At 41.2% G+C, this 22,883-nt stretch overlaps 5 protein-coding genes and 1 long non-coding RNA gene across 7 annotated transcripts; 3 read left to right on the forward strand and 3 right to left on the reverse strand.

Annotated features, from left to right (window-relative positions):
* Positions 1-142: 142 nt before the first annotated feature.
* Positions 143-1,772, reverse strand: LOC144083956 (uncharacterized). Its single transcript, XR_013303670.1, has 3 exons — positions 1,502-1,772; positions 1,294-1,423; positions 143-274 (listed from the first exon to the last, which is right to left on the reverse strand). It is a non-coding gene; the product is annotated as an uncharacterized LOC144083956 (long non-coding RNA).
* LOC144083949 (ras-related protein Rab-34-like) lies at positions 254-4,297 on the forward strand. 2 transcript variants are annotated; one of them, XM_077612164.1, is made up of 11 exons: positions 254-481; positions 1,318-1,400; positions 1,551-1,642; positions 1,722-1,787; positions 1,861-1,962; positions 2,045-2,109; positions 2,222-2,273; positions 2,378-2,459; positions 2,628-2,718; positions 2,934-3,041; positions 3,116-4,297. In XM_077612164.1, exons 2-11 carry the CDS (start codon positions 1,326-1,328, stop codon positions 3,184-3,186), a joined length of 804 nt encoding a protein of 267 aa, XP_077468290.1. In that variant the 5' UTR covers positions 254-481; positions 1,318-1,325; the 3' UTR covers positions 3,187-4,297. The 2 variants fall into 2 exon arrangements, with proteins under 2 accessions (XP_077468290.1, XP_077468289.1); XM_077612163.1 differs by having other exon boundaries at positions 255-481; positions 1,315-1,400.
* On the reverse strand, positions 4,175-5,955 carry LOC144083954 (adenine phosphoribosyltransferase). The gene is made up of 5 exons (XM_077612169.1): positions 5,770-5,955; positions 5,585-5,678; positions 4,737-4,883; positions 4,535-4,630; positions 4,175-4,457 (listed from the first exon to the last, which is right to left on the reverse strand). Exons 1-5 carry the CDS (start codon positions 5,890-5,892, stop codon positions 4,315-4,317), a joined length of 603 nt encoding a protein of 200 aa, XP_077468295.1. The 5' UTR covers positions 5,893-5,955; the 3' UTR covers positions 4,175-4,314.
* Positions 5,956-7,794: 1,839 nt separating this feature from the next.
* On the forward strand, positions 7,795-11,310 carry proca1 (protein interacting with cyclin A1). The gene is made up of 4 exons (XM_077612157.1): positions 7,795-8,196; positions 8,948-9,080; positions 9,159-9,293; positions 9,372-11,310. The coding sequence occupies exons 1-4, from the start codon at positions 7,956-7,958 to the stop codon at positions 11,182-11,184; spliced, it is 2,322 nt and encodes a 773-aa protein (XP_077468283.1). The 5' UTR covers positions 7,795-7,955; the 3' UTR covers positions 11,185-11,310.
* Positions 11,311-12,847: 1,537 nt separating this feature from the next.
* LOC144083950 (dehydrogenase/reductase SDR family member 11-like) lies at positions 12,848-15,629 on the reverse strand. The gene is made up of 7 exons (XM_077612165.1): positions 15,380-15,629; positions 14,448-14,657; positions 14,294-14,388; positions 13,983-14,112; positions 13,777-13,869; positions 13,311-13,376; positions 12,848-13,230 (listed from the first exon to the last, which is right to left on the reverse strand). The coding sequence occupies exons 1-7, from the start codon at positions 15,509-15,511 to the stop codon at positions 13,189-13,191; spliced, it is 768 nt and encodes a 255-aa protein (XP_077468291.1). The 5' UTR covers positions 15,512-15,629; the 3' UTR covers positions 12,848-13,188.
* Positions 15,630-16,679: 1,050 nt separating this feature from the next.
* On the forward strand, positions 16,680-20,252 carry ca4b (carbonic anhydrase IV b). The gene is made up of 8 exons (XM_077611613.1): positions 16,680-16,728; positions 16,807-16,851; positions 16,930-17,094; positions 17,948-18,093; positions 18,173-18,265; positions 18,649-18,715; positions 19,002-19,165; positions 19,822-20,252. Exons 1-8 carry the CDS (start codon positions 16,680-16,682, stop codon positions 19,990-19,992), a joined length of 900 nt encoding a protein of 299 aa, XP_077467739.1. The 3' UTR covers positions 19,993-20,252.
* Positions 20,253-22,883: the final 2,631 nt, after the last annotated feature.

Genomic DNA, 22,883 nt, shown 5'->3' on the forward strand with positions numbered 1-22,883 from the left:
GTTCTTGTTTCTGGTGCTGTTGTTCACATACTAATGGCTATATTTTCGCTATCGAGTTAAGGACGCGACCCTAGTGAGGATAAAGCGGTTCAGAAAATGAAATTAGATGAGTTAAGGACGAAAATCACTCACCTTACATCCGCTCCAATGAAGTCTCCGACCCAAGATGGCCGCCAATCAGTTACGCCGCCGCCTGCCTTGGGCCGAATGCAGTGAAGCATTTCTTGTTACATCACGTCCGGTCTAATTTCCAACTCTTCCAGCAGAGGTCGCGCTGTGCCAAAGAGAAAAGCATTGACTCTCCGGTGGCTGCTTCTTTTTGTCTTCGGTTTACTTGGCCATCGTTCGGCATCAAAATCCACGTTTCATCACTTTTGCTATGAGCAGTAACGTGTTGGACTTGCACTCAAGGACGTTTGGCTAATAAAGGGGAGCAAAGGGTGGATAAAAAAGGGAAGAATCACCTCTCGTCTCGCTAAAGGTATCGTCTTTTTTTTTTTTTTGCTTGACTCAACGTTTTTCAATTTTTTCTTCTTCTCCAAAGTTCTACAAAAGATTAAAAAAATAGAAACACTGTCTAAAAGCTGCGACTTTAGAATCTATTGCATGGTAACTTTTATAACTGTTAAAATGCTACCTTTAAAATGCATTAGTTGTAACCAAGTCATTTGCGTAAAAGAAGCCTTTATAACGTTTTTACGAACAATAGGATTAAAAGTAAACTGATAAACCGATTTAAGTCGTCTGCTGCTTCCGTGCTTTCCGCGATTTATCACGAATTGAAGGAGTTTTTAGTTGTTCTTTAGCTTTATTTTCCCAAACGTGAGTCATTTTTTTCACCCAGCATTCTTTCAACAAGCCCTCGAGGAGGACCACACACATCGTTTTTAGAAGAAAAAATAGTCACTATCGCACAATTCGGCAATATTCTGATCAAATAATTGCGAATTCGTGCATGGTTATGATACTTGGGCTCTTTGGGTCGGCTAACAAGCAAAGTTTTGCAAGTAGGCGAGCGGTTGCTGGTGTGTTAGCGTCACCATGGCAACGAGTACAGCTCCTCCCAATTTTTCAACAAACTAAATATTTCCAAATAAGATCATTTTTAGAGTATTTGTAAAGGCTTTGGGTCTTTCTGGGCTTAGTTACATTTTTTAAATCGAATAATTTAGTGACTTGGTGATTGATTGTTGGTCATGATGGTAGCATAGTTGTACTTAGGTTTTTGTTTTTTTTAACAGGATCATTTGGATTTCAGAATAAAATTAAAGTGAAAAAATATTTTTTACTTACCTCATCATCATCAATTTTTAGCAGGAGGCCTGATGTCGACACGAGGTTCATCCATGAGCGTGTTCCCACCGGTTCGCAAGGACCGCATCATCCCGCAGCTTCCTCACGTAAATCCACGCCATTTTTAATCCTGAAATAATGTTAAAAATAATAATCTTTAAAACCCTGCAAATTTCAGGGTAAAAAAACAAACATTTCAACGATTTACCTTGCTGTTAAATGTCAAAACGAATGTCGGCCATCCATTTTGTTCGCAGTGTTTCCGCAAGGACGCGGCGCTCCACGTTGAGAGCGACTTCGACCCCAAAGTGAAAACGGCGTGCCAAGAGCAGCGCACCGGCACGGTCGGGTGTGTGTCCCGATCCGAGTAAGACCACGTTCCCGGGAGGGCGTTCGCCGCTTGACGCCTCTTGTCTCGGTTACCGCAGGTTCAAAACCTCCAAGGTCATTGTGGTTGGCGACTTGGCCGTGGGCAAAACCTGCCTAATTAAGAGGTTAGACAGAGAACCAATGAATTACAGAGATTGGTCTTCAACACTATTTGTAACTCGTTGCTTCCTATTGAAGGTTCTGCAAGGACATTTTCGACAAGAACTACAAGGCCACCATCGGCGTGGATTTTGAGATCGAGCGCTTCGAGGTGTTGGGCGTCCCTTTTACCTTGCAGCTGTAAGTCCCGATTGCGATGGATGTCGCAGTTGTCGTGGCAACCTCCCGTGACCCTTCTTTTTTTCTCGACTGGACCTGTAAGGTGGGACACGGCAGGTCAGGAGAGATTCAAGTGTATCGCTTCCACTTACTACAGAGGAGCGCAAGGTTACTGATATTTATCGATGCAGTTTGTCACCTTTAAGATGGACGGCCAATCCAAGTGCTAATTAATCTGTTTGCAAAAGTGTCGACGATGTGATTCTGCTTATCGTTCCAGTGGTGATCATCGTGTTTGACGTAACCGACGTGGCGTCTTTGGACCACACCAGGTGACGTGTTTCATTTGAATGTCGAGGTTGCTTCAATCGTGACAATGAGTTCATGTTTAGAATGTACGTGGTTGTTTTTGTGAGTTGTCGTGGTTGGTTTTCAGGCAATGGCTGGAGGACGCCCTCAGAGAAAATGACCCCACGGCCGTTCAGCTGTTTCTGGTCGGCACCAAGAAAGACATGAGTGTACGTCTGCTACTCTATCTTTTGTAAATCCTTCCTACGGTAGTTTAGATGGATTTTGGTGAATCTGTTGGACCGTATTTCTGTTATGTCTTATCATTTGGGGGTTTTTGGGAGGGTGTAACTAGTTGGTTGGAACAGAATTCGAATGTTGTTATTGTTGTTGTGCAGTCGCCCGCTCAGTACTTGAAGATTGAACAGGATGCCCTTCAGATGGCGCAAGAGATGCGAGCTGAGTATTGGACGCTCTCGTCTCTGACAGGTGAGCAAGTGTCATTTAAAAAATATTTTTTAATAGCGTATGTGATGCAAAGTCAATATTTTGTTATGTAAAAAAAGGAGCTTACAATGGGCCTTTTTTTCAAGTAAAGTATTTTTTTTCAGTTTCAAAGAAATACAGTACTATAATAATAATGGTACAATATTGTTATATTATTATGAATTCAACTCATTTGACCAAAATCATCTGCACTTCAGGGGAGAACGTGAAAGAGTTCTTTTTCCGAGTGGCATCGCTGTCGTTCGAAATCAACGTCCTCGCCGAGTTGGAGAAAAGCGGAACGAGGCAAATTGGCAACATCGTTAGTAAGTAGAAAAAAGGTCGAATCTTTTTCTAAGTCTAAAAAAAACCCTTCTTTTAATGGCTTTTTTTCTTCTAGAAATCCAGAGCAATACTAGCAACCTATACAGCGCATCCAAGAAAAAGAAACAACCAGCCTGCTGTCAGTGATGCCACAAAGGAAAGGCGGATGGTACGAAAGGGAAGAAAAAAAAAACGACACTGCCGTATTGAAACCGAGAGAGGTCAGAGGTCAGATTTTCCGAGCTGACTTGTGACTTCACGTGTGCATTGGGAGTTATCGTACCATTATAAATGTGTCCATAGAGGTTTAAAAAAAAATCTAAGCGTGCGTGAATGTATCAAAACAACCTCATTTAGACCGCTCAATTTTCTCACGTTACCTGGAATTGGCTCCAGCACCCCCCGCAACCCTAATGAGGATAAAGCGGATCAGAAAATAAGATGAGAAGACCAAATTATTATGAACAGACTAAACAAAACTGAACTCAGTTCACACAGGAAAATAAATGATCTATGGTTAATTTATTTTTGAAAAACCAAACAGCTATTGTGGTAAAACATGACAATTCTCCAGGGCAGTTTTTAATAGGAAAAAAAGCATGTATTAAAATTTAGTTTATTTCCCCCCTCACAGGAAACAAGTTAATTATAGGAATCATTTTATGTTGTTGGGGAAAAATAATGAAAATACACAAGTATATTCATCTAGCTTTGTCGTGATGCATTCAAGTACACTTCGAACTTTTGTTTACAAGTATACCGAACAAGGGGGGATGTTGACATATATTTGTAATATATTTAAAGAAAATGCACTAGAAATTGACTGAATGCAAAGACCATAATACCTATATTACAAAAAAGTATTGAAATCGCTATTTTTAGTGGCATTACATCAGTTTACACGAGTGCAAAAATAGAAGTTTTTAGACATAAAGTACCTGCGTGGACACGAGACTCGAACTGCCGCCGCCAAGCCAAAGAGTCGGTCACCTCGTCAGTGGAAATTGAGCGCTAACGTGATGGTGGAAGGACTGCTTCATTCAAACTCTACAAACAAAGACCAATTCCAAAAAAGCACTTTTTACATGCCTTTTTTCGCATCTATAGTTAATCGTACATAATAAAACTTATCAAGTCAATGAACGTAAACTTTATTTAGTAACTTTAACTGCTCTTTTGTTACAGACGAGTGTTAAAAACGTCCTGAAATGTGTTGACGTGTTACTTTGTCGACAATAAATGGTTTCTATGAAAGGAATGTCTTTGTGTTCTCACTCATTTCTCGAAGCCTTTGAAGGACTCCAAATATTTTGCATCGATTTGTCCCTGGAGTTCAGCAGGGACGCAGTGCGAGCATTTGTAATGGTCTTGAATCCACTTGCCTCCTTCCGTGTTCTCCATGGCCACAGCAGCCACACCTAAGCGACAAATGGAAGGGAACTTCATCCACCATTTGTCGTGACCAATCAAGATAATAAAGCATAGCCTTACTTACCAACAATGGTGGCTCCCATTCTCTCCAGTAACTGGATAGCGGCCTTCATGGTTCCTCCGGTCTCGATCCACTGGTCCACCAACAATACCCTCAAACCTTGGACAAACATTCAAGCCGTGGCGTTCCTCGATTGCGAACCATCATCCCACTTCTAGAACGCACACCGTTGGGAAGCCACGTTCCCCCCAAAAATTCTGTTTACCTGGTTTGATGGCATCTTCTCGTACCTCCATGGTCTTCTCCCTTCCCGTGTAGTCGCTGTACGTCTGCTGTTGGCTGCTCACGCAAAGATGTCCCGCCTTGCGCACCGCCAGGAAGCCTTTGCCCAGCGCGGTGGCAACAGAAGCACCTGAAGACGGGAAAATAATCAGCTGAGCATAGATAGAAGTTGACTTCAACATGGCACGACATAACTTCAAAACGAAATATATCTAAATGGCGCTTAACAAATATACTGTACTAGCCTTCAACTGTAAATAAAGTTACTGAGCCCTCAGTTGGGGAACTAAATTTAGTCATTTTGGCAGCAGCCTAGCTTAACTGATATAGGAGTAGGGCAGTGGGCAGTGACTTCCCTGAGAAAGGACATCAACTAGGATGGGCGCAAAGTTTTGTTTAAGGTTGTTTGTTGACTTCAGTTGAGTAAAGAGCATGCTCTATGGGGTTTTACTTTGTGAGATAAACTGCTGATTTTGCAGTGTATGCTAGCAATGCCTATTAGAAAGAAAGAAAAAAAAACTTCAACCATTGACAAGTCTATTTCAAACTGGTTGTACTTCTAACTAGTATTAATTTACACATCACTAATCTTCAAATTTGGATCTTTTTTTATAGATAACCAATGACAAAAAAAACCAAAAGGCCATACCAGCTACATATATTTGTAATGTTCAAGATTCCCACTTCCCAGATTTGAACAATGTTTAAATCCATTTTTAGCTCATCGACTGCCGTCGGAGTCAACAGACGTCCAATCCGTATTGACAGTCGGCGACCGCTCGCCAGTTGTAGAGCCGAACGCTACTTGAAGAGTGAATCTTGACTCGGTACCTAGAATGAATCCCATGGCGTCTATCCCGGCAACCAGGTCGATGGAATCGCCGGTAAAGGGGCTCAGGATATCTTGGACGCAGTCCGCCAGGGCCTGGGACGGCGGACAGTCAGCACATTCGGACCGCGGACAGTCGGTGCATTCGGACGGGCGTCGACTCCGCTTGAGTGGAGCCGATACCTGCCTGCGCGTTGCAGTACAGTCTGGACGGGTCCAGCCAGGCGAATGGCGCTCCCTTGGTATTGGGCGCCATGAGGGCCAGATACCAGCCTCGGGGGCGATCCTTCGGGGATTCCAGCAGGTCCATGGCGCCGAGGGAACTGGGAAGGACCCGGCCAGACCCCCGGACGACTAGAAAAGGGAGGAGGGGCTGCTTGCTGGACTTAAATTAGCAACTTTGGGTTGCAAGTGGTCTGGTAGCTTGACAGCTGCTCAAATGCGACATTAGCACTTCCTTGACAGGTCACTTGGCTGCCATTGACAGCGTTTGATGCTCAAAGTGCCGTCAATGACGGTGAAATATGAACAAATGATCTCTTACCATTGTCATTTAAAAAAAAAAATAGATATGACCTCATTCTCACAATATTTTTTTCTCAATAAGCTAGATAGAAGCTAAATATATACTATTGTCTAAAATAAACAATCAAAATGTAAAATAAAAGTTATTGGAAATAAAAACAGATATGAAAGACAATTTAAATATGATTTGTTTGGGAAGCAAATTAAAATTAAAATAGCCAAAATATTTTTCTAGCTAAAATTTTGTGTCTATACATCTTTCTCCCATTTCAAAAGAATATAATTAAAAATGTCACTTTTGCCCTTAAAGAAAATTGTCCTGAAAAACAAAGTGTGTTCAAATGACACATTTTTCTAGAGAACCCTTAGAAAATAAAATTGGAAAAAAAACTACCTCTAAAATTATTTTGACAGATCAAAAATGACAAAATTCCACCCCTTGTTTTTTTTTTTAAACATCTCTTCCTTCTTGTGACAACGCGCACAGTCCATTTCCCTTCCCACGCCAAGGCGCTTTGCCACGTTGTCCTTTAGAAGGCAGGATTGCAATTTCCCAAAGTAGGCCGACGACTTTCCCCAGTCTAGCTCCCCTCCCCAACCACCTCCTCCTACATGATGAAGTGGCGCGTCGCCTCTGACCATTTGACATCATTTCTCTCCGCCTTCCTCCAATCCGATTGGTGTGCTTGGAGGAGAGGCCTGCGCCCGTGCCCGTGCCTGACCGGCTAAGAGCAACCTTGTGACTGAAAAGCTGACAAGAGCCTTTTCTTTTAGCGCACTCAGCAAAGTAAAGCGGTCCCTCGCAAAGGATGAAACGATGCTTTGGGGTACAAGCTGTTTCGGGGTTCTGCTCTGGTCTGCTCTCCACGGGATGATCTGACTTGCTTCCTCCGCATTCCACAATCCACGACCCCCCCGCCTATTTGCCTCTGCATTCAAATGGCGCTCACGGACGCTTCATGCTAGTTTCCATGGCGAAGCAAGAAACCTCCACGCTTCTTCGTTCCCAACGTAAATTGTCACTTTGAAGGAAGGGTTTAGTAGAAAAAGTCATTTGATCAAGTCCCCATTTGTGGGTTGTGAGTTTCAAAAGGGTTCCCAGACCAGCGATTGGACAATCAAATCTACAGGATGACACCTTGGGGGATGCCCGCTTTCCAAATGTTATCTTTTGTCACTAATAGAAATCCCAACCATAAGACATACGTATTTAACATATTTGCCCTCATTCCTGAATGTATTCGAACCATTTCAACTTCAAGCAGTTGGACAACAATTTCCCTTTTGAAGGGTTCCGTGACCCCAAATAAATCCCAACAAAATCCCCGGACTAGAACGTACCATTTCTGTAGAAATGGTGTAGAAAGGTTATCAAGCAAGTCAGTTTACTATAACTTGGAGTTCCGTGTGGAACAACGATTAAAAGACAACCCTGCTTCGGTTGTAAAACGATATATTGTTTTGGCGAGCAAAAGGGTAAACAATCCTTTTATCACTCTGACTTGACCTCCTCCTTCTGCACGTCTCGACCCAAATGCTCGCTAGTAGTAGTAGTATTAGGGGCAGCGCATTCTGAGATGCGGGAGGGGGAGCTTGGTAGGTTACTCACGGTCATCTGTCAGCGCATTCAAGGATTTAACCCCCCACCCTCCCGGGCCCGGCCCCTCGACACGTTTGCATCCGGCTCCGTATTGAATCGATTTTATTTGCAGTAAACTCCTCCTCGTGTAGTCAAGGTAATAATCATCAGACCACCCGAGTGGGAGGGCGCACGTAGGCCTAAAAAGCCCCCGGGTGGAGCCGAGCGGCGAGGGCCCCCACCCCGCCACTTTACCCCTGCCCTTGGCCATGTGGTGGCTCGTCTTGGTGGTCGTGTCTTACCTGGACAGAGAGGCGGTGCGTGCCGCCGTCGCCGCGCCGACGGTGGAGGAGCGCCGGTCGGAGCGGGGCGTGCTGCCTTTTGTGGGTGCGGGGGAGGCCAAGAGGAGGGGGTCCGAGGAGATGCTGAGGAGAGTCAAGAGGGGCTTCACGTATCCCGGGACGCTGTGGTGTGGAGCTGGAAACATGGCGGACAATTACGACCAGTTAGGTGAGATTGGGTTGGTTTTCTATTCAGCAAAAATACAGGCAGAATAAGGGTTGATAAACCCTGAAAATCTTCATGTTAAAGATTTACAAGCAAACTAACCCTAAAAAAAATAGAATAAAAAAACATCAAGTGCATAATTCCTTTTTGTGGGTGCTTTCTTAATACAGAAAATATGTTTGACGATGCGTCTGATTATATGTGGAAGGATTGAGAGCAATTTAGTCATGAATTTGTAGTAGTAAATTTTTATTAGCTACATTAGCCCTCTTGGGGGCGGGACAAAAAAGAGTGACTATACTGATATCCGTCAGAACCTGAGTTTCTCTCATGACATGAAGATTGAGCGATGTTGGTGGTTGAAACTTCCTCATTCATAAATTTGCTATCAAGCTAAGCCTAAAAATGACCTCAAAATACATCGCCCTCTAGTGTTTCTGTTTTAAATTTTTATTTTTGCATTTGGGTTTTGTGCAATGACAAACAGCAAAAGAGCCACCTGGCAGTTCTGACATGTTTTGTAACAAAATTATCTTTAGGGGTTAAAATATCTTTTGAAAAATCGCTAACTAAGGTCATGCCTATTAAAAAAAAATCATTCAGTGCTGAGTCCTAGTAGCAAGAGTAGCTTCCACTTACGAGTTCCAGCATGGATTTTCACATTTAAAAATAATAATAATAATTAATAGCAGAAAAAAATCACAAAGCAGTGAAATCGTGATAATCGAGGGATTACTGTACTTGCAATCTCTAGGAAGGTTTGAGAAGACGGATAGCTGCTGCCGCACGCACGACCACTGTCCTCACGTCATCCACGCCTTTTCCACAAAATACGGCTACACCAATTTCAAGTTGCACTCCATCTGTCACTGCGACTGTGACGAGGCGTGAGTAGAAAACCGACACACACACACACACACCATGCGACAACACACAATGGATTGAGATGCACTTCCGTACCACAGGTTGAAAAATTGCCTCCGCCGAGTCAACAACACGTCCTCCAGGATGGTCGGCCAGGTATTCTTCAACGTGATCGGCGCACCTTGCTTCGATCTGCTCTACGAGGAGCAGTGTACCGATCGCCACTGGTACGGCGTGTAAGTGTCTTTACCTCCGATTGGGACTTTTCGCCAGGCCACAACCAAAAAAAGTCATTCTCCTCCCATCCATGGCAGATGCAAGCAATACGAGAAGGTGCCCATCGCCGTGGTGAAGGAGGCGGTCCCGTACGACTACGGCGGCGAAGAGATCGTCGAGGAGGTGACGAGGGCTTCTTCCGAAGGGAAAGGCCGCGGCGAGGAGGACCTCAACAAGGTGCTCGCCACCGTCTCCTCCCCATCTAGCGCCGACACGGACAAAGAGTCGCAAACCTCGGAGAAGAAGGTGAAAGATGGAGTCGATAAAAAGAAGAAGAGGAGAAGAAAGGGTAAAGTTGGCCATCAAAAGACACAAGGACAGAGTGAGGCTCGGTCCAAACCTTCCCATGTGGTCATGAAGGATGGTCCATTGATGGAGACCGCCAAGTATCTTCTGACCGGACCTCCTGCTGGATCTCCCTTGAAAAACAGGCAACCAAAGAAGAGCAAGAAAACCTTGACAGCAGGAGAAACCACAACCCCTATTAAGTCTTTATCCAAAATCCAGAAAACAGGCAAGGAGAAAGTACTCATCACTTCTGTTGAGGAGATACCTCAACTTGCGGTTGAGCCCTACAAGCTAAGTGTCTCTTCCAGTCCTACAATTCTGATGGCAAAAAATCAATCTGGCAAGGAGATACCACATCGCGAGGTGGAATTGATTCACAGCCCAGGTGCCACAAATCCATTTACGGTAGAAAAAAACAGTCCTGGTTTTGGGTCCATCTCAAAAATCCAAAAACCAAAGAACATGAGAAAGGAAAGGCTACTTGTCACTTCCGTTGAGGAGATCCCTCAACCCAAGATCAACTTAACCAAGAACCTCAGCGTCACTTCAATCCCCAACAACCTTCACAAAGAGATGTTTCAACCGGTGCTAGATTTGAACAACAACCTCTGTGTCCCATCTCCTCGGACACGAGAAAAAGCAAGTTCTCCAAAAACGAAGCGACGAAGAAAGGCCAAAGCAACGGAGACTCAACCCTTATTTGAGACCGCCAAAAACCTTGGTCCCATCATAAAGTCGCAACGCAAATGTCAGCGGCCAGGTAAGGCGATTGCGCTAGCTCACAGGGTTCGTCAACCTGCAGTCACTGGCGCCAACCCTTCAATCTTGGACCCACAATCTGAACAACAGCTCCCAGGTGTAGGTGCGTCGGAGACCCCGACACCTGCAGTCCACTTCACCAAAATCCAAAGCGTCCTTCAAGTCACTCCGGCGTCACAACAACAACCTGAGCAGTTCCCGAAATTTCTTAGACCTACCACCGCCACGTCCACAGCCACCAAGAGCTTCTCTCAAATACCGGTCCAAACCACTTCTAACCCGAGTGCCACTTTCATCTCGACGTCACAGCCCGAACGAGACCCCGGTGAGAAGGTCTATCCTCAACGAGACAACAAGTCTAGGAAAAAAAAGAGGAAAGCGCGACTCAATCTAACGACCCAGAACACAACATCAGGAACAATCACGGAGCTCTCTCAAACTCCTCTCACGATTGCAGCTAGCCTTTCCAAGGTGAGCATTGTGAAGAGACACAAGTCCAGTGAAGGAAGACAGAAGAATGTAAAGACAACAACTACTACACCAAGTGCCATGAAACGAAACAATGCCAAGAAGTCAGAGAAGAAATATACGCCACCCAGAGAACTTTCTATTCCGGAATTTCCAGGTCTGACATCGACACCCGTAGCGACAACGGACAGAAACGAACATTCGACACCCCGGGTATCTGCTACGCCAAACTCCAGTGCCATGCAGTGGTCAATGAAGAGAGTCAGAGAGCAATTTGCCTGGAAGAAGAGAAGAAAAGCAGCCCTGTCCGTTAAATCGCTGACACTTGCTGTTTAGCTAGCTTTGCTGATTGCGGGACTTTAAATCCGACTTCGATAGTTCACATCAAGGAGATGAACAAATCCAATGAGATTGTAACGCGAGGATCTGGTGTGATAGGTGACGTGAATAAAGTACATCTGATGTTTCTGCTCTGGTTTTCGTTTTTCGGTTTAGTTCTGGAAATTGACGTTAAGGTTTTGTTAGGTCTTCCTAGTTAATTTGGATATTAATTTTATTTTTTTATGTTTTAGCTACATCTGGTCCAAACCATTTTTTTCCGCTGAGATGAAATTGTCCAACCCTATGACCTATGAAAGGGCCTTTGATTGGCTGCATGAAATCATTGAAATTAGGACTAGAGAACTACTCAGGACACAAAGCCCATTACTACTCTTGGCTCTAAGCGCATTTCTTCCCAGTAAACGAACGCAGACGACGCAAGACAATTTGAACCCACTGGGCTCTTTTGTTCCAGCCGGACTCTGACCTCGCGCTCGCAACCCTCGGTGATTTTCAGACGAGGTCACATTCTCCGAACAGCTTTATCGCATTACTTTCGCCTCCTAACATCCCGCCAAATACGCCAAATCCCGTCGCTCAGCTGACTTTCACATGCTGGCTTCCGACTTAATGCGCACGAAGCATCCGTCTGTCTTTTCGTCCGCCGATCGACGGCGATAAAAGGTCGGAGAGTGGAAAACAATCGAGTCTGGGAGTACTTTTTGGAAGACGGCCAAGGATTTAAAGCAGCTTCGGCACGCTGAAGGAACAGAGGCGGGCGGTTTGACGGAAACAAAGTATAATATTCATGCACTGTAACAAAATTCTGCCAATTCCGGCATTCCGAAAAATGTCTATTGAGCCTTTGTGACAGAATGAATACGGAGGCCTTGACGATTTGTGAACTCGTTAGCAGGGTTCAGCACTCAAGCATTGTGTTGAGCCATATGGAAATTGATTGATGTGTTTAATTGCCTTTTGCAATAAGAGACAGTGTTCATTGGATGATTTTCCTACTCAGCATTTACTCATGGAGTGGATGCATATTGTTTTTTTTATTGTGTAAGAGAAAGACACACTCGTATAATTAAGCCTAATATTTGATGGAATGAAGCCAAGGATTTGTTTCCAGAAAATGCATTCAGGATTGATGTCGTTACCAATTATTTTGGCCCTTACCCTAGTGACATCTAGTGGAAATTTAGAGGGACTTTGTAACATATCGGAAGCTACCGTTTGGCTTATTTTATTGATCTAAAATGAATGTCCATTTCTATCTAAATTCTGTTGTAGGCTACAGTTTTTAAAAAAAGACTTATTGTCCGAAAAATGCGGTACTTACCTTACAATTGAATTTGGACAGCTTCACACAGGTAGGTAGATTATGCTAAATCAATAAAGTAACATTCATATAACTAAAATATCAGTATTATAATACCCTTATTTTTTTACTAAGATGAAATTGTAACATTTTGGCACAACTTTTAAATAATGGCCGGTGTGGTGTAGTGACATCAAATAAGTAAATGGTGACCACTTTTACATTGGCGAAGGCATCAGAAAACGCCGAGAATTTATCGACAAAGGGTGTGTAAATTTCTACTTCTATACCCACTTCTCTACAATAAATATCTTCCAGACCTGATAGCATATTTTGAAGAAAGTAATATTTCAAGAGTAGATTGTGGCGAGCACTTTTAATGATAATAAGCGCTACAAATATGAATTTGCTGTGCATTCACTCACTTTTTCTCAGCTTATCAATGCTAACAAAGTCCACTGGACCCTTTCTTTCTTAAAGGAAACCTCATAAAGTCATCAACGCGTGTCATTAATAAAGATAGGCTTGCAGAAATTTCCTGCGCTCATCAGTCACTTATCTAAAGACGGGGGAAGATCCTTTTTGCTTCTACTACTGTATATGTTGAGATGCTATTTACGTTTAGCGTGATCCCGAATGAGGCTAAAAAGACGATCTAAAAAAATCAAGACCTTTTAGCTTGAGACGAAGTAGGAGGGCTAAAACGACTGTTGCACGGGTCGCATCTGAACATCTCCGATCTAGAAACGACAAAAAAAGATGACACATCTGATTATTTATCACCTTAAATTATTCTCCAAAGGTCAAAGGTTGAGCGCACCTGCACGTGTGGAGGGGCGCTGAGGACATAAGTGACGGCTTCGGCAACATCTTTGGCTGTCAGTGGCTGCAAATGGAACAACCGGGTTAAAATTTGATGCCGCATTTAACTAAATCCCTCAATTTAACAATATATCAAAAATGTCGACACATTGTACTTGAATAACGACAATAAAGGCATTCAATACAATTCACTTGAATGACTAAAGGGCAGTTCCAAAAACAATGATGAATAACAGCCGGTAGATGTCTCTGTACCCAGAAAATCACATTAATAATTTTTACCAAACCTCCCCAGAAGGCATTCTAGGAATTCCGGCGTCTATATACTGTATATTGCGGCGTATATTTCTATCGTAACATAAAACGACTCATATCGCCATCAGTATGAAATGTGATCATTCACAGCCTGGCCTTCCCAGTTGAAATAAAAAATGTTACAAAAATACAAATAAAAATAACGTTACCTTAAATCTGGAGTAAGCGGCAGCTGCTTTTTCAGCGTCGCCGTTGTTGAGCCGAAGAGTGAATTCAGTCTCCACCAGACCGGGAGATATACACTAACAAAAGACAAGAAACTCAAATGACACTACAGAAGAGGCAAAATAAATATATATATATATATATATATATATATATATATATATATATATATTGCACAGGCGAATGGTACCGAGGCTCTTATTTGGGTCTTGGCCTCAAGCAGTTCCTGCCTCAAGGCCTCGGTCAGTGCCGTCACGGCAAACTTGGTGGCGCTGTAGAAGTGGACGTTGGAGTTCGGAACCATGCGATGACCGGCCATGCTGTGGCAAAATAGGTCACTTATTGATTCATTATGAAAAATAAATGAATGACCTGTACTGTATTTTGTCAAATGCTACTCGTTATTGTGTATTCACAAAAATTTGAACAATGGGGAAAAAGTCTGAAGTCAGTTAGCATCATAGCGGCAAATGTTTGCGACTGATTAAACGGTGGCGTTACCTGTTGATGTTGATAATGTGCCCATCGTCCACATTTCTTTCTTTCATAGACTGATAAGCCTCTCGCGAGCATATAGACAAGCCAAGGATATTGACCTGCATGGAAATGACACCAAATGACACAAATGCATTAAGCAGGTGGCGATCCAACGTACATCCAGCATGTTCCTCCAGCCAGAAGTCTTGCCGCTCAGCAGGGGCTCCGGGTGGGCCAACCCTGCGTTATTGATGCACACGTCCACGCCTTTGTGCTGGATTTTGATGGCGCTGAACATGGACACGATGTCCTCCTCGCGGGTCAGGTCGCACTTGAACGGCACCAGGACGCCCGGGAGTCCTTCACCCTGACATTCGACTGCTACGGCCTGGGGGAGAGACATTGTCAGACATGGGTTGTCAAACTATTACAATGAAACTAGGGACTTGTGATGCTAAACAGTTTGCGGCATTCTCAAGATGTATCATTTTTGTTAACGTTTACTTGCTCAAGGTCAGTCTAGTGGTGCTGTCACTTGCTCACGTTTGCCAATACGCACTTCAAAAATTCCGGTTTATTTTTTATCATCCTGTATGAAGCTTTTTTTTTTCTAACGATGCATTGCAATTTTACAAAATCTTCAATTTTTCGGTTGAAACATTAGTTTCATCAACACTTTAGATATTATCTGTCATTTTTTCCAAGCCACACTGGTCCAACAGCTCAATGTATTTTTGTTTGTTTAAAAGGTAAATAATTTAATGTTAAAGTCAATAATTGAACAGGTCCAAGGGACGCTCATAAGTTTAACTAGTTTTCATAACGGCGTTTCGGGCAGCTAAATAAAGTGACTCAAAAAGAACTAAACACACAAATATATCCACCATATGCTGGTTTCTGTACTAGCAACACATATACCCAAACACAACAAATCCAGCAAGGTTCTACTGGAGATTTATTACTAAATTCGTTTGGAAGATACACCAACTTTTTGTGGTAGCAAGTTAGCATGTGTACTAGCAAACTCCACGTGACGCAGTTACGCTTTCACGGCAAATTGTCTTGTTTGTGAAATTGTTACAGTTAATTAAAAAAATGGTAGGTGCCAACCTTTATTTTATCCACGTCCCGGGCACAGCCCACCACTGTCATTCCGAAACGGACCAATTCTTTGGCAATGGCCGCCCCGATACCGACCGAGGCTCCGGTGACCAGAGCCACTCTGCCCCGCCAGCGCTCCATCAATTTCGGCTTGCTTCTGGCAAAGATACGGCACACTGCCAAATAATTACGGAAAGATAACTTCCCGACTTCTTTCAACGCTTGACGTTCCCAGACAATTGAATGCACCGCGCAAGTAACCACGCCCACGCCTTGATATAAAAAAAAACATGGACGTTGTTATTTTTAAGGCTTGATGTTGAAATTAAGTTTGAATAACTTTTTAGTATGCAGTCAAATGTCTGCTTTTTAAAAAATAAATTCAAAGAACTTTACAGCTATTTCGAAATACTACACACTCCGCTGTCGATTATGCACTGTTCATCGAATGGCCCCGACGCAAAATGGCCGTCAAATGACGATGGCCATTACTATTGCTTTACAGAATACATCAGATATCTAGCTTTGTAATGTGATATTTACGAGAACTTTTACTACAATTTTGATGTAAAATATGCATTTAGGTTTGCATATAGAGAGCTCTCTATATAGATTTTTTAATCCATTCCAATTTTCTCTCTCTTTTTTGGGGTACCAAACAAAGTAAACACTCCACCAAAAATAGTGAGAACCTAATAAATAATTAAAAGTTTTAAAATTGCAGGAAAAATGTTTTAAATTTTCTCACCAAGTATTTAACAGGAAAAAGTGTATCCATCCATTATGCTTGTCAAGGTCACGGGGTGCTGGAGCCTATAAATAAACAAAAACATTGTGTAAATTCAATATTGCTTTGCAGAAAAATACTGTATACTATATAGCTTTTTTTAATCAACAAAGAGCTCAACAATTTTGAGGAAACCCTGACTCATCTATTTTATCATTAAATTAATATAAAATATTGTTATAGTAGGCAAAATAATCAATTTTATTTATCACAAAGGCCTACTCCATTTACATCCAGTGTAAGTAAAAATGAAAAGCTAACTGTAATTTCCAAGAAAACAGTAGCAATATGGAAGATAAAGGAAAACAAACATAGATTGGCTGTTCTAACAGATCAACTTGGATGTTCTTTGAGTCCAAAGCTTGTATATTTTTATCTATTGCTCATGTAATTGTTTGCCTATCTCATAAGGTTAGTCATAAAAGCAAAGTGGGCGGGGGCCACACCGATGGTCCTGAGTTTATAAAAACAAGACGTCTGACGTTTTTGACCAAAAATAATATCCAAAACAGGACATTGCCAATGTGGACATTTTTGTTGGTGTCATTCCTGGAGTTGGCCTCTGGGCAAGGTAGGAACATCTCAATACTTCTCACCAAAGACTCTTATGATGTCATGTCAATTAAAAAAAGTCAATTCTAACGTCTAGATTGGTGTTACCAGTCCCAAGTGTCTTGCAGTGACACTTGTTTAGGTAAAACTCAAGAGCACAATTACTAAGAAGAAAAAAAAATATGAAAAAGCAGCATTATCAAGGGTATTTCTTTGCCAGGGCCCGACCAATGGGGAAGGAGTTTTCCAGAGTGTAATGGAAGATCGCAATCGCCCGTCAACATCGTGACCAGGAAAGTGTTACCGGACCAGAGGCTGGCGCCGTTTCACTTTCTGGGGTATAGGCACGCTTTTCATGGAAACCTCTCCAACAATGGTCATACAGGTACTGTTTGATTGACTGAACTCAATCATTGGTGGTCAATAAGCCATTTTTGGAACTCGTACAGCATATACAGGGGTACCTCGACATACGAGTGCCCCGACATATGAGCAATTTGAGATACGAGTAAAATTTTGAGCAGATATTTATCTTGAGTTACGAGACAAATTTTGATATACGAGCACTGGGCGGAGCGTTGCATTTTTTTCTGTGTTTTTTTTCCCGTTAGTCAGTGCAGAATGGCGGAGCTTCCTCGATAATACGAGAGGAGTACAAGTGGTCGTGCGTTATCCTATTGTAAGGACATTTGTGTGCATCATTTTGGGAATATTTTGAAGGGAATACAAAAGCAAACAAACCTCGATAGGTTGCATCTGAAAGTCAGGGTGGAGGCGGGGCAAATAGAGCCAACCCAGGAGAAGAACGGTATCCAAACTTAAAATAAAATTAGAATTAAGTTTAGTGTAAGGTTAGATTAAATATATTTTTGAGTGTGTCTGCATCGTAATCCAAGTTCATTTAAATTTGTTTATGTTATGTTACAAGCGCATTGCCATGCAAAAAGAACCCCCCACTCTCTTTTAAACCACTAGTTATTTGTTACTTTGTTAATAGATGGCAAATTAGTACAAATAAAAATGTTTTTTCCAATCCAATATCCTGTTTTTGGTGTTTTTTCAGAGGGTTGGAACGAATTATTTTGTTTTTAGCTCATTTCTATGGGAAACGTTCGTTTGAGTTACAAGAAAATCGACATACGAGCTCAGTCACGGAACGCATTAAGCTTGTATCTTGAGGTACCGCTGTATAGTAATTCAGGCAATATCTATCTAATTTTTTTTTGTACTTGTCGTAGTGCAACTGGATTTACCTGCCGGTATGCAAATCAAAGGAGGAAATCTGTCGACAGCGTACACCGCACTTCAACTCCACTTCCACTGGGGCAAAGATGGCGGCCCAGGCTCTGAGCACACAATAGATGGCGAACTTTATCCCATGGAAGTATGTGCACAATATTTACCAAACAATAGAAAAAGAGAATTCTAATGCAGATTGGTGTTTGTTTCCTCCCAACCCGCAGATGCACATTGTGCACATCAAGGAAGGATACGATTCCTTGTCGCAGGCCGCGAGTGATCCAGAAGGCCTGGCTGTTCTCGCCATCTTCTTCCAGGTGTTTACCATTTGCTAGAAAACCAATGCTGATGTTTTATTTTAGTCAGAAATTGTTTCATTTTTAAAATGACCTTTTTTAAAGAAAAAATATTTTTTTAAAATGTAATATGACAAGTTTAAGGCATTTAAAATGGCTCTAGAACAGAGCCTTGTGGTACTCCATAGTAAAAAAAACACATAACACGAGGAAACCCAATTTTTTTTTAGTTATTACCCGATCTTTCATTTTCTCTACCACATCAAGTCTTTTTAACTAAACGTTCTGTCTTTCCGTTAAGAAATATAAATACTTTGTCACTGGTTGAGATCCGTATTGAACGAAGCAAAGGAGAACTTCCAATGAAAATTTGTGCATTCTGTTCTTTTCAACTTCTCTCCTAGGAATCCAATTCTGCCAACAAAAAGTTGGAACCCCTCCTAAAGGCTCTGAAGAGAATCCCACGACCTTGTAAGTTTCCATGGCGACGCTAAACATGATATGAGATGATATGACACATGTAAAGTGCCAAAGTGTAAGTGTGTTCTCGATATGATTTAGATATTATACACATGTGCAAGTTAGCAACGTGCCAAAGTGCAATTTGTGAGACGATAAGATGCCTGAATGTACACCAAAAAAAAAGCAACGTTTATATAATAGGTTGAACGGTATTTATCGACAATAACAATGGTGTTAGCTCATTCTAGTGGTCGCCTCGGGCTGTGTTTCATTTGTTGACGTTTCCTACGTGCAGCCAACAAAACAATTGTTCATGGCATCTCCCTGCAAATGTTCCTCCCCCCACACGGTCATTTGAGAGATTACTTCCGTTACCATGGTTCCCTGACCACACCGGACTGCGCCCAATCTGTCGTTTGGACCGTCTTGGAAAACGCCGTACCGCTCAGTAGGCAACAGGTGAGTCCAATTGGAATGAGAATGAATGGGCCTACACAATAAGTTGCAGTGATGCCTACATTTTTGTTTTTTTTTGCACTTCTCAGGTTTAGTTAGTCACTTCAACATGACATTTCTTACTACATTTAAACTAGGAAAGCTGAAACATTTTTTGCACTCAATTTTTCTAATAAAAAGTTATTATTTTAGGGGATTATTTTTATCGTGAGGGGGTCTCATTTTATTTAAGTAAAAAAACATTGTGCAATATCTTAGATTGTGCAATATTTTAGAATTTACCTTGCCAGGATGTGACTTTTTATATTTTTTTATATGACTTATTTATGTTTTTATTACTGGGAAAACGCACTTTGTGGAATAGCACCACCCATTTTGTTATACGCAGCTGTGTATGATGACAATTAAGGCTTTTGATTGATTGAAAAATCACTTGGACAAAACAGTCAATGAACCAATTTATGGCTGAATTCATTCACCCTCAGTACTGCGTATCCTCACGAGTTTCGCAGGGGGTGCTGGAGCCTATCCCAGCCAACCACGGATAGCAGGCGGGGTACTTAAAAAAAATAAGTTGCTAAGGCTAGTCAAGTTAATTTATTAATCTGACCTTTTTTTTTAAATGACTCCATCTTCTTTGACTTTTGTTCTCGTGTCAGCTGTCCACCTTCTCCCAGCTTCGTTTCTCCGACGGGAGGCCGATGGCGAACACGTTCCGCGCCGTGCAGCCCCTGAACGGCAGGCGGGTGTATCGGTCCGGAGGCCACGTGGCTACTTCGCCCGCCCCCGCCGTGGTCCTCACTTTGGTCTTCCTGCTGTACTCCCTGTGAAGGGCAAATACTAAGTGGACATCAAGTTGGGAAAAGACAGTTGAAATGGACTGGATGTCAATGGCAGCCAATGAATTAAGGGTGTACCCCAAGGTTCCATGCTGAAACCACTACCATTTCTATATTGTATGTACTCTTACTATTGTAATGTAAACGTCCAAAAGTTTAGTTTAGTTATATATTTAGCATGCTGATCAACTTTTGAGCACTCCTTGTTGAGCTTACTTGTGATTAGTGGTATAGAGTATTATTTAATACAACGAGGGAGTATTTTACAGAAGTGAAACTTTTTCAAGATAACACTTGTTTTAGCTTTGCAATAAAAGCATCTGACTGAAAGTTGAAGGCTTTTCAAAATAACAGCCACTGCCTACTATCCTGTCAGTGAGATCTATGTGTACTGTTTCCTCACCATATATATATACATATATATATATATATATATATATATATATATATATATATATATATATATATATATATATATACAGTATATATATATATATAGATATATATATATATAGATATATACAGTATATATACACTATATATAGTCGCAGCTCGTACCTCGACTCAATTACATTCTTAGCGAATCAATTTCAAAGACATTTTCTTCTAACTCCACAAAAATGTGTTCTTTTTTCACTGGAATATAACTTGACAGTAGTACAACATTAAAAAAATACAATAATTTACATTGGGAAGCGATGATTCGCTGCCAGCCTAAATTCAAATAGATTAGACATCTATTGTCGTCAACAGCACTGATCATTTACTGTAAAAAAAAAATCCCCCCCCAAAAAGGTGAGGTGCCACTCTACTGTCACTCACTTCCTGTTCTCTGAATTTGTGGTTGTAGTTAACGTGACGACGTTCCTCTTTGCAACGTTCGAGTACGCACACAAAGCTGCATTTTGTTCAACACACACACACACACAATTCACACTGATGTTGGACTTCTCATAAGGGTGCTGAGATATGAGAGTTGTGAACACTTCCTGCCGACTAATCTGCAAAAAAAAAAGACTTTCACATTGTGCGATAAAAACCTTTGCAAAGTGAGATAAGAATTCAGAAATCATTAGTATAACTAAAAAATGCACAAACTTGGGTATGGTTTGGAGTCAACTACTACATCACAACGTACCTGATTATAAGCCGCACCACCCAAATTTCATTTTTTTTTGGTATTAGTTTTTTTTTCTAAAGCGCATTCCCTTTGATATAAGCTGCATGTATCCACATTTTAATATATTTACATGTTGCTGGTATGAGCACAGCCAGACTGAAACGTTAAACACACTTACCAACAATTTGATGACAAAAAGAGAGAGAAAGATATTCTGACTTCTTGACTTAGCATAGTACTTTTAGCTGAGAGCTAACGGTTTTCAGTGCTAGCCTTAGCCGTTGCACATCAGCTCTTTATGGCACACTGTGAACTTTCGTTCTTTTTTTTAACCCACCGCTCAAGCCTAACCTTAAATTATTCTGATTTAATGGCACAGATGATAAATAATACGAAGCTTTCAATAAATTAATTAAATCCCAAGTGCTTGACGAAACCGTCCACCGTATGTTAGCTTTAGCATAGCAGTGTCAATGTAGCAAAGTGTGAATATATTATGTTATTCTGTGGCGGTGCTAAGAATAAAACAAAGGCCTGTTTGTCTATTTACAGAATTTCCTGAGTGTTAAATCTGACAAAAAATTTGACAAACGAGTTTTAGCAAAATTTAAATATCCATTTTTTAAAATAACCATCCCTATTTAACCTTAAATTGTTCTCATGATAACAAGTTGGCATTTACCTGGATAATTCACTATAAATAACTTTTAAAAAAGGATTTTCATTTCATCTATAAATAAGACACTTTTTATGAAAGCCACAATATTTTAACGGAAAGGAAAATAGCACTTCCTGTATGAAGCACGTGCCTCACACTAGTCGATAAAAAGCGGATGCTCACTTCTCCTTGTCTTTCTTTGTCAGGACTCGAAACTTCTGCCGGTAAGTTCATTTTATTTTCATGCAAAGTTATTTCTGGAAATATAATTTCTGCTTCCAGAGGGTTTTCAAGCCTGGCAAATCCAGAAGGAGGAATTTACAAGTTGTTAAATGTTCAGTGTTGTTCAGCATAAAGTAGAAAGCACTGCAAAAAAAGGTCAACGCAGTGTAGTGTTTCCTACTTTATGGATGACTGCACTGTGGGCGACAAAGGAAGAAAAGAAAGCATCGTTTGACGATAAATTGCATGAATGTATGTTTGGAAAAATGTTTTGAAATGAATTTGAAATGTGTCAGAGTCCCCCAACAAGCTCTGTGTGGTTATTATTCAGGGTAATGTTCGGGTTACTATTTATTGCTAAAAATTCAGCTCATGGATTTCTGTTTAAAAGTGTAAATATCATGATCAGAATGACAAAAAGTGCATGTTTTAATTATATTTTGAGAAGCAACAGGTTATCATTTGTATTGAATTTAGGTTTTAATAGGATATGTGTAAACTTTGTAAAATATAGTATGGAATTCTAGGATATATATACATATAAATATATATATAAATATCCTAGAATCCCATGAAGCCATATAAACATGTCCAAAAGTTATTAAAAAAAATGATTGTGATATTTTTCCATAACTCATGTTTATATTAAGTCTATGAATGTTTTTAAAGATGCTAAAAATATTGGATTAGGTCCTTGAAATGAACCTAAACATAAATGAAGGGTGTTATTCATTTTCAGTTGATGGCATTGTGATGCCGATATTTTTAATGTCAACATTCAAAAAAGAAAGGTCATGCATTTTTTTTCCAATAAAGTCATATGTATACAAAATAAAACATGCATTGATTTTACTTGGTCTATTTGCAGTTAGCAGAAAAAAT

Source organism: Stigmatopora argus, chromosome 10, assembly GCF_051989625.1.
Source record: "Stigmatopora argus isolate UIUO_Sarg chromosome 10, RoL_Sarg_1.0, whole genome shotgun sequence".
NCBI lineage: Eukaryota > Metazoa > Chordata > Actinopteri > Syngnathiformes > Syngnathidae > Stigmatopora > Stigmatopora argus.

Excerpts from the sequence above, each read along its gene's own strand:
- LOC144083950 (XM_077612165.1), bottom strand. The coding sequence starts at position 15,511 with ATGGAGCGCTGGCGGGGCAGAGTGGCTCTGGTCACCGGAGCCTCGGTC. Across the intron at positions 14,658-15,379 it reads GGGACGTGGATAAAATAAAG|GCCGTAGCAGTCGAATGTCA; the intron begins GTTGGCACCTAC and ends TCTCTCCCCCAG. Across the intron at positions 14,113-14,293 it reads CACATTATCAACATCAACAG|CATGGCCGGTCATCGCATGG; the intron begins GTAACGCCACCG and ends ATTTTGCCACAG.
- proca1 (XM_077612157.1), top strand. The coding sequence starts at position 7,956 with ATGTGGTGGCTCGTCTTGGTGGTCGTGTCTTACCTGGACAGAGAGGCG. Across the intron at positions 8,197-8,947 it reads GGACAATTACGACCAGTTAG|GAAGGTTTGAGAAGACGGAT; the intron begins GTGAGATTGGGT and ends TGCAATCTCTAG. Across the intron at positions 9,294-9,371 it reads GATCGCCACTGGTACGGCGT|ATGCAAGCAATACGAGAAGG; the intron begins GTAAGTGTCTTT and ends CATCCATGGCAG.
- LOC144083954 (XM_077612169.1), bottom strand. The coding sequence starts at position 5,892 with ATGGACCTGCTGGAATCCCCGAAGGATCGCCCCCGAGGCTGGTATCTG. Across the intron at positions 4,884-5,584 it reads CGCCATGGGATTCATTCTAG|GTGCTTCTGTTGCCACCGCG; the intron begins GTACCGAGTCAA and ends TCCCGTCTTCAG. Across the intron at positions 4,458-4,534 it reads AATGGGAGCCACCATTGTTG|GTGTGGCTGCTGTGGCCATG; the intron begins GTAAGTAAGGCT and ends TTTGTCGCTTAG.
- ca4b (XM_077611613.1), top strand. The coding sequence starts at position 16,680 with ATGTGGACATTTTTGTTGGTGTCATTCCTGGAGTTGGCCTCTGGGCAA. Across the intron at positions 16,852-16,929 it reads TTGCAGTGACACTTGTTTAG|GGCCCGACCAATGGGGAAGG; the intron begins GTAAAACTCAAG and ends TTTCTTTGCCAG. Across the intron at positions 17,095-17,947 it reads CTCCAACAATGGTCATACAG|TGCAACTGGATTTACCTGCC; the intron begins GTACTGTTTGAT and ends TACTTGTCGTAG.
- LOC144083949 (XM_077612164.1), top strand. The coding sequence starts at position 1,326 with ATGTCGACACGAGGTTCATCCATGAGCGTGTTCCCACCGGTTCGCAAG. Across the intron at positions 1,963-2,044 it reads GTCCCTTTTACCTTGCAGCT|GTGGGACACGGCAGGTCAGG; the intron begins GTAAGTCCCGAT and ends TGGACCTGTAAG. Across the intron at positions 2,460-2,627 it reads GCACCAAGAAAGACATGAGT|TCGCCCGCTCAGTACTTGAA; the intron begins GTACGTCTGCTA and ends GTTGTTGTGCAG.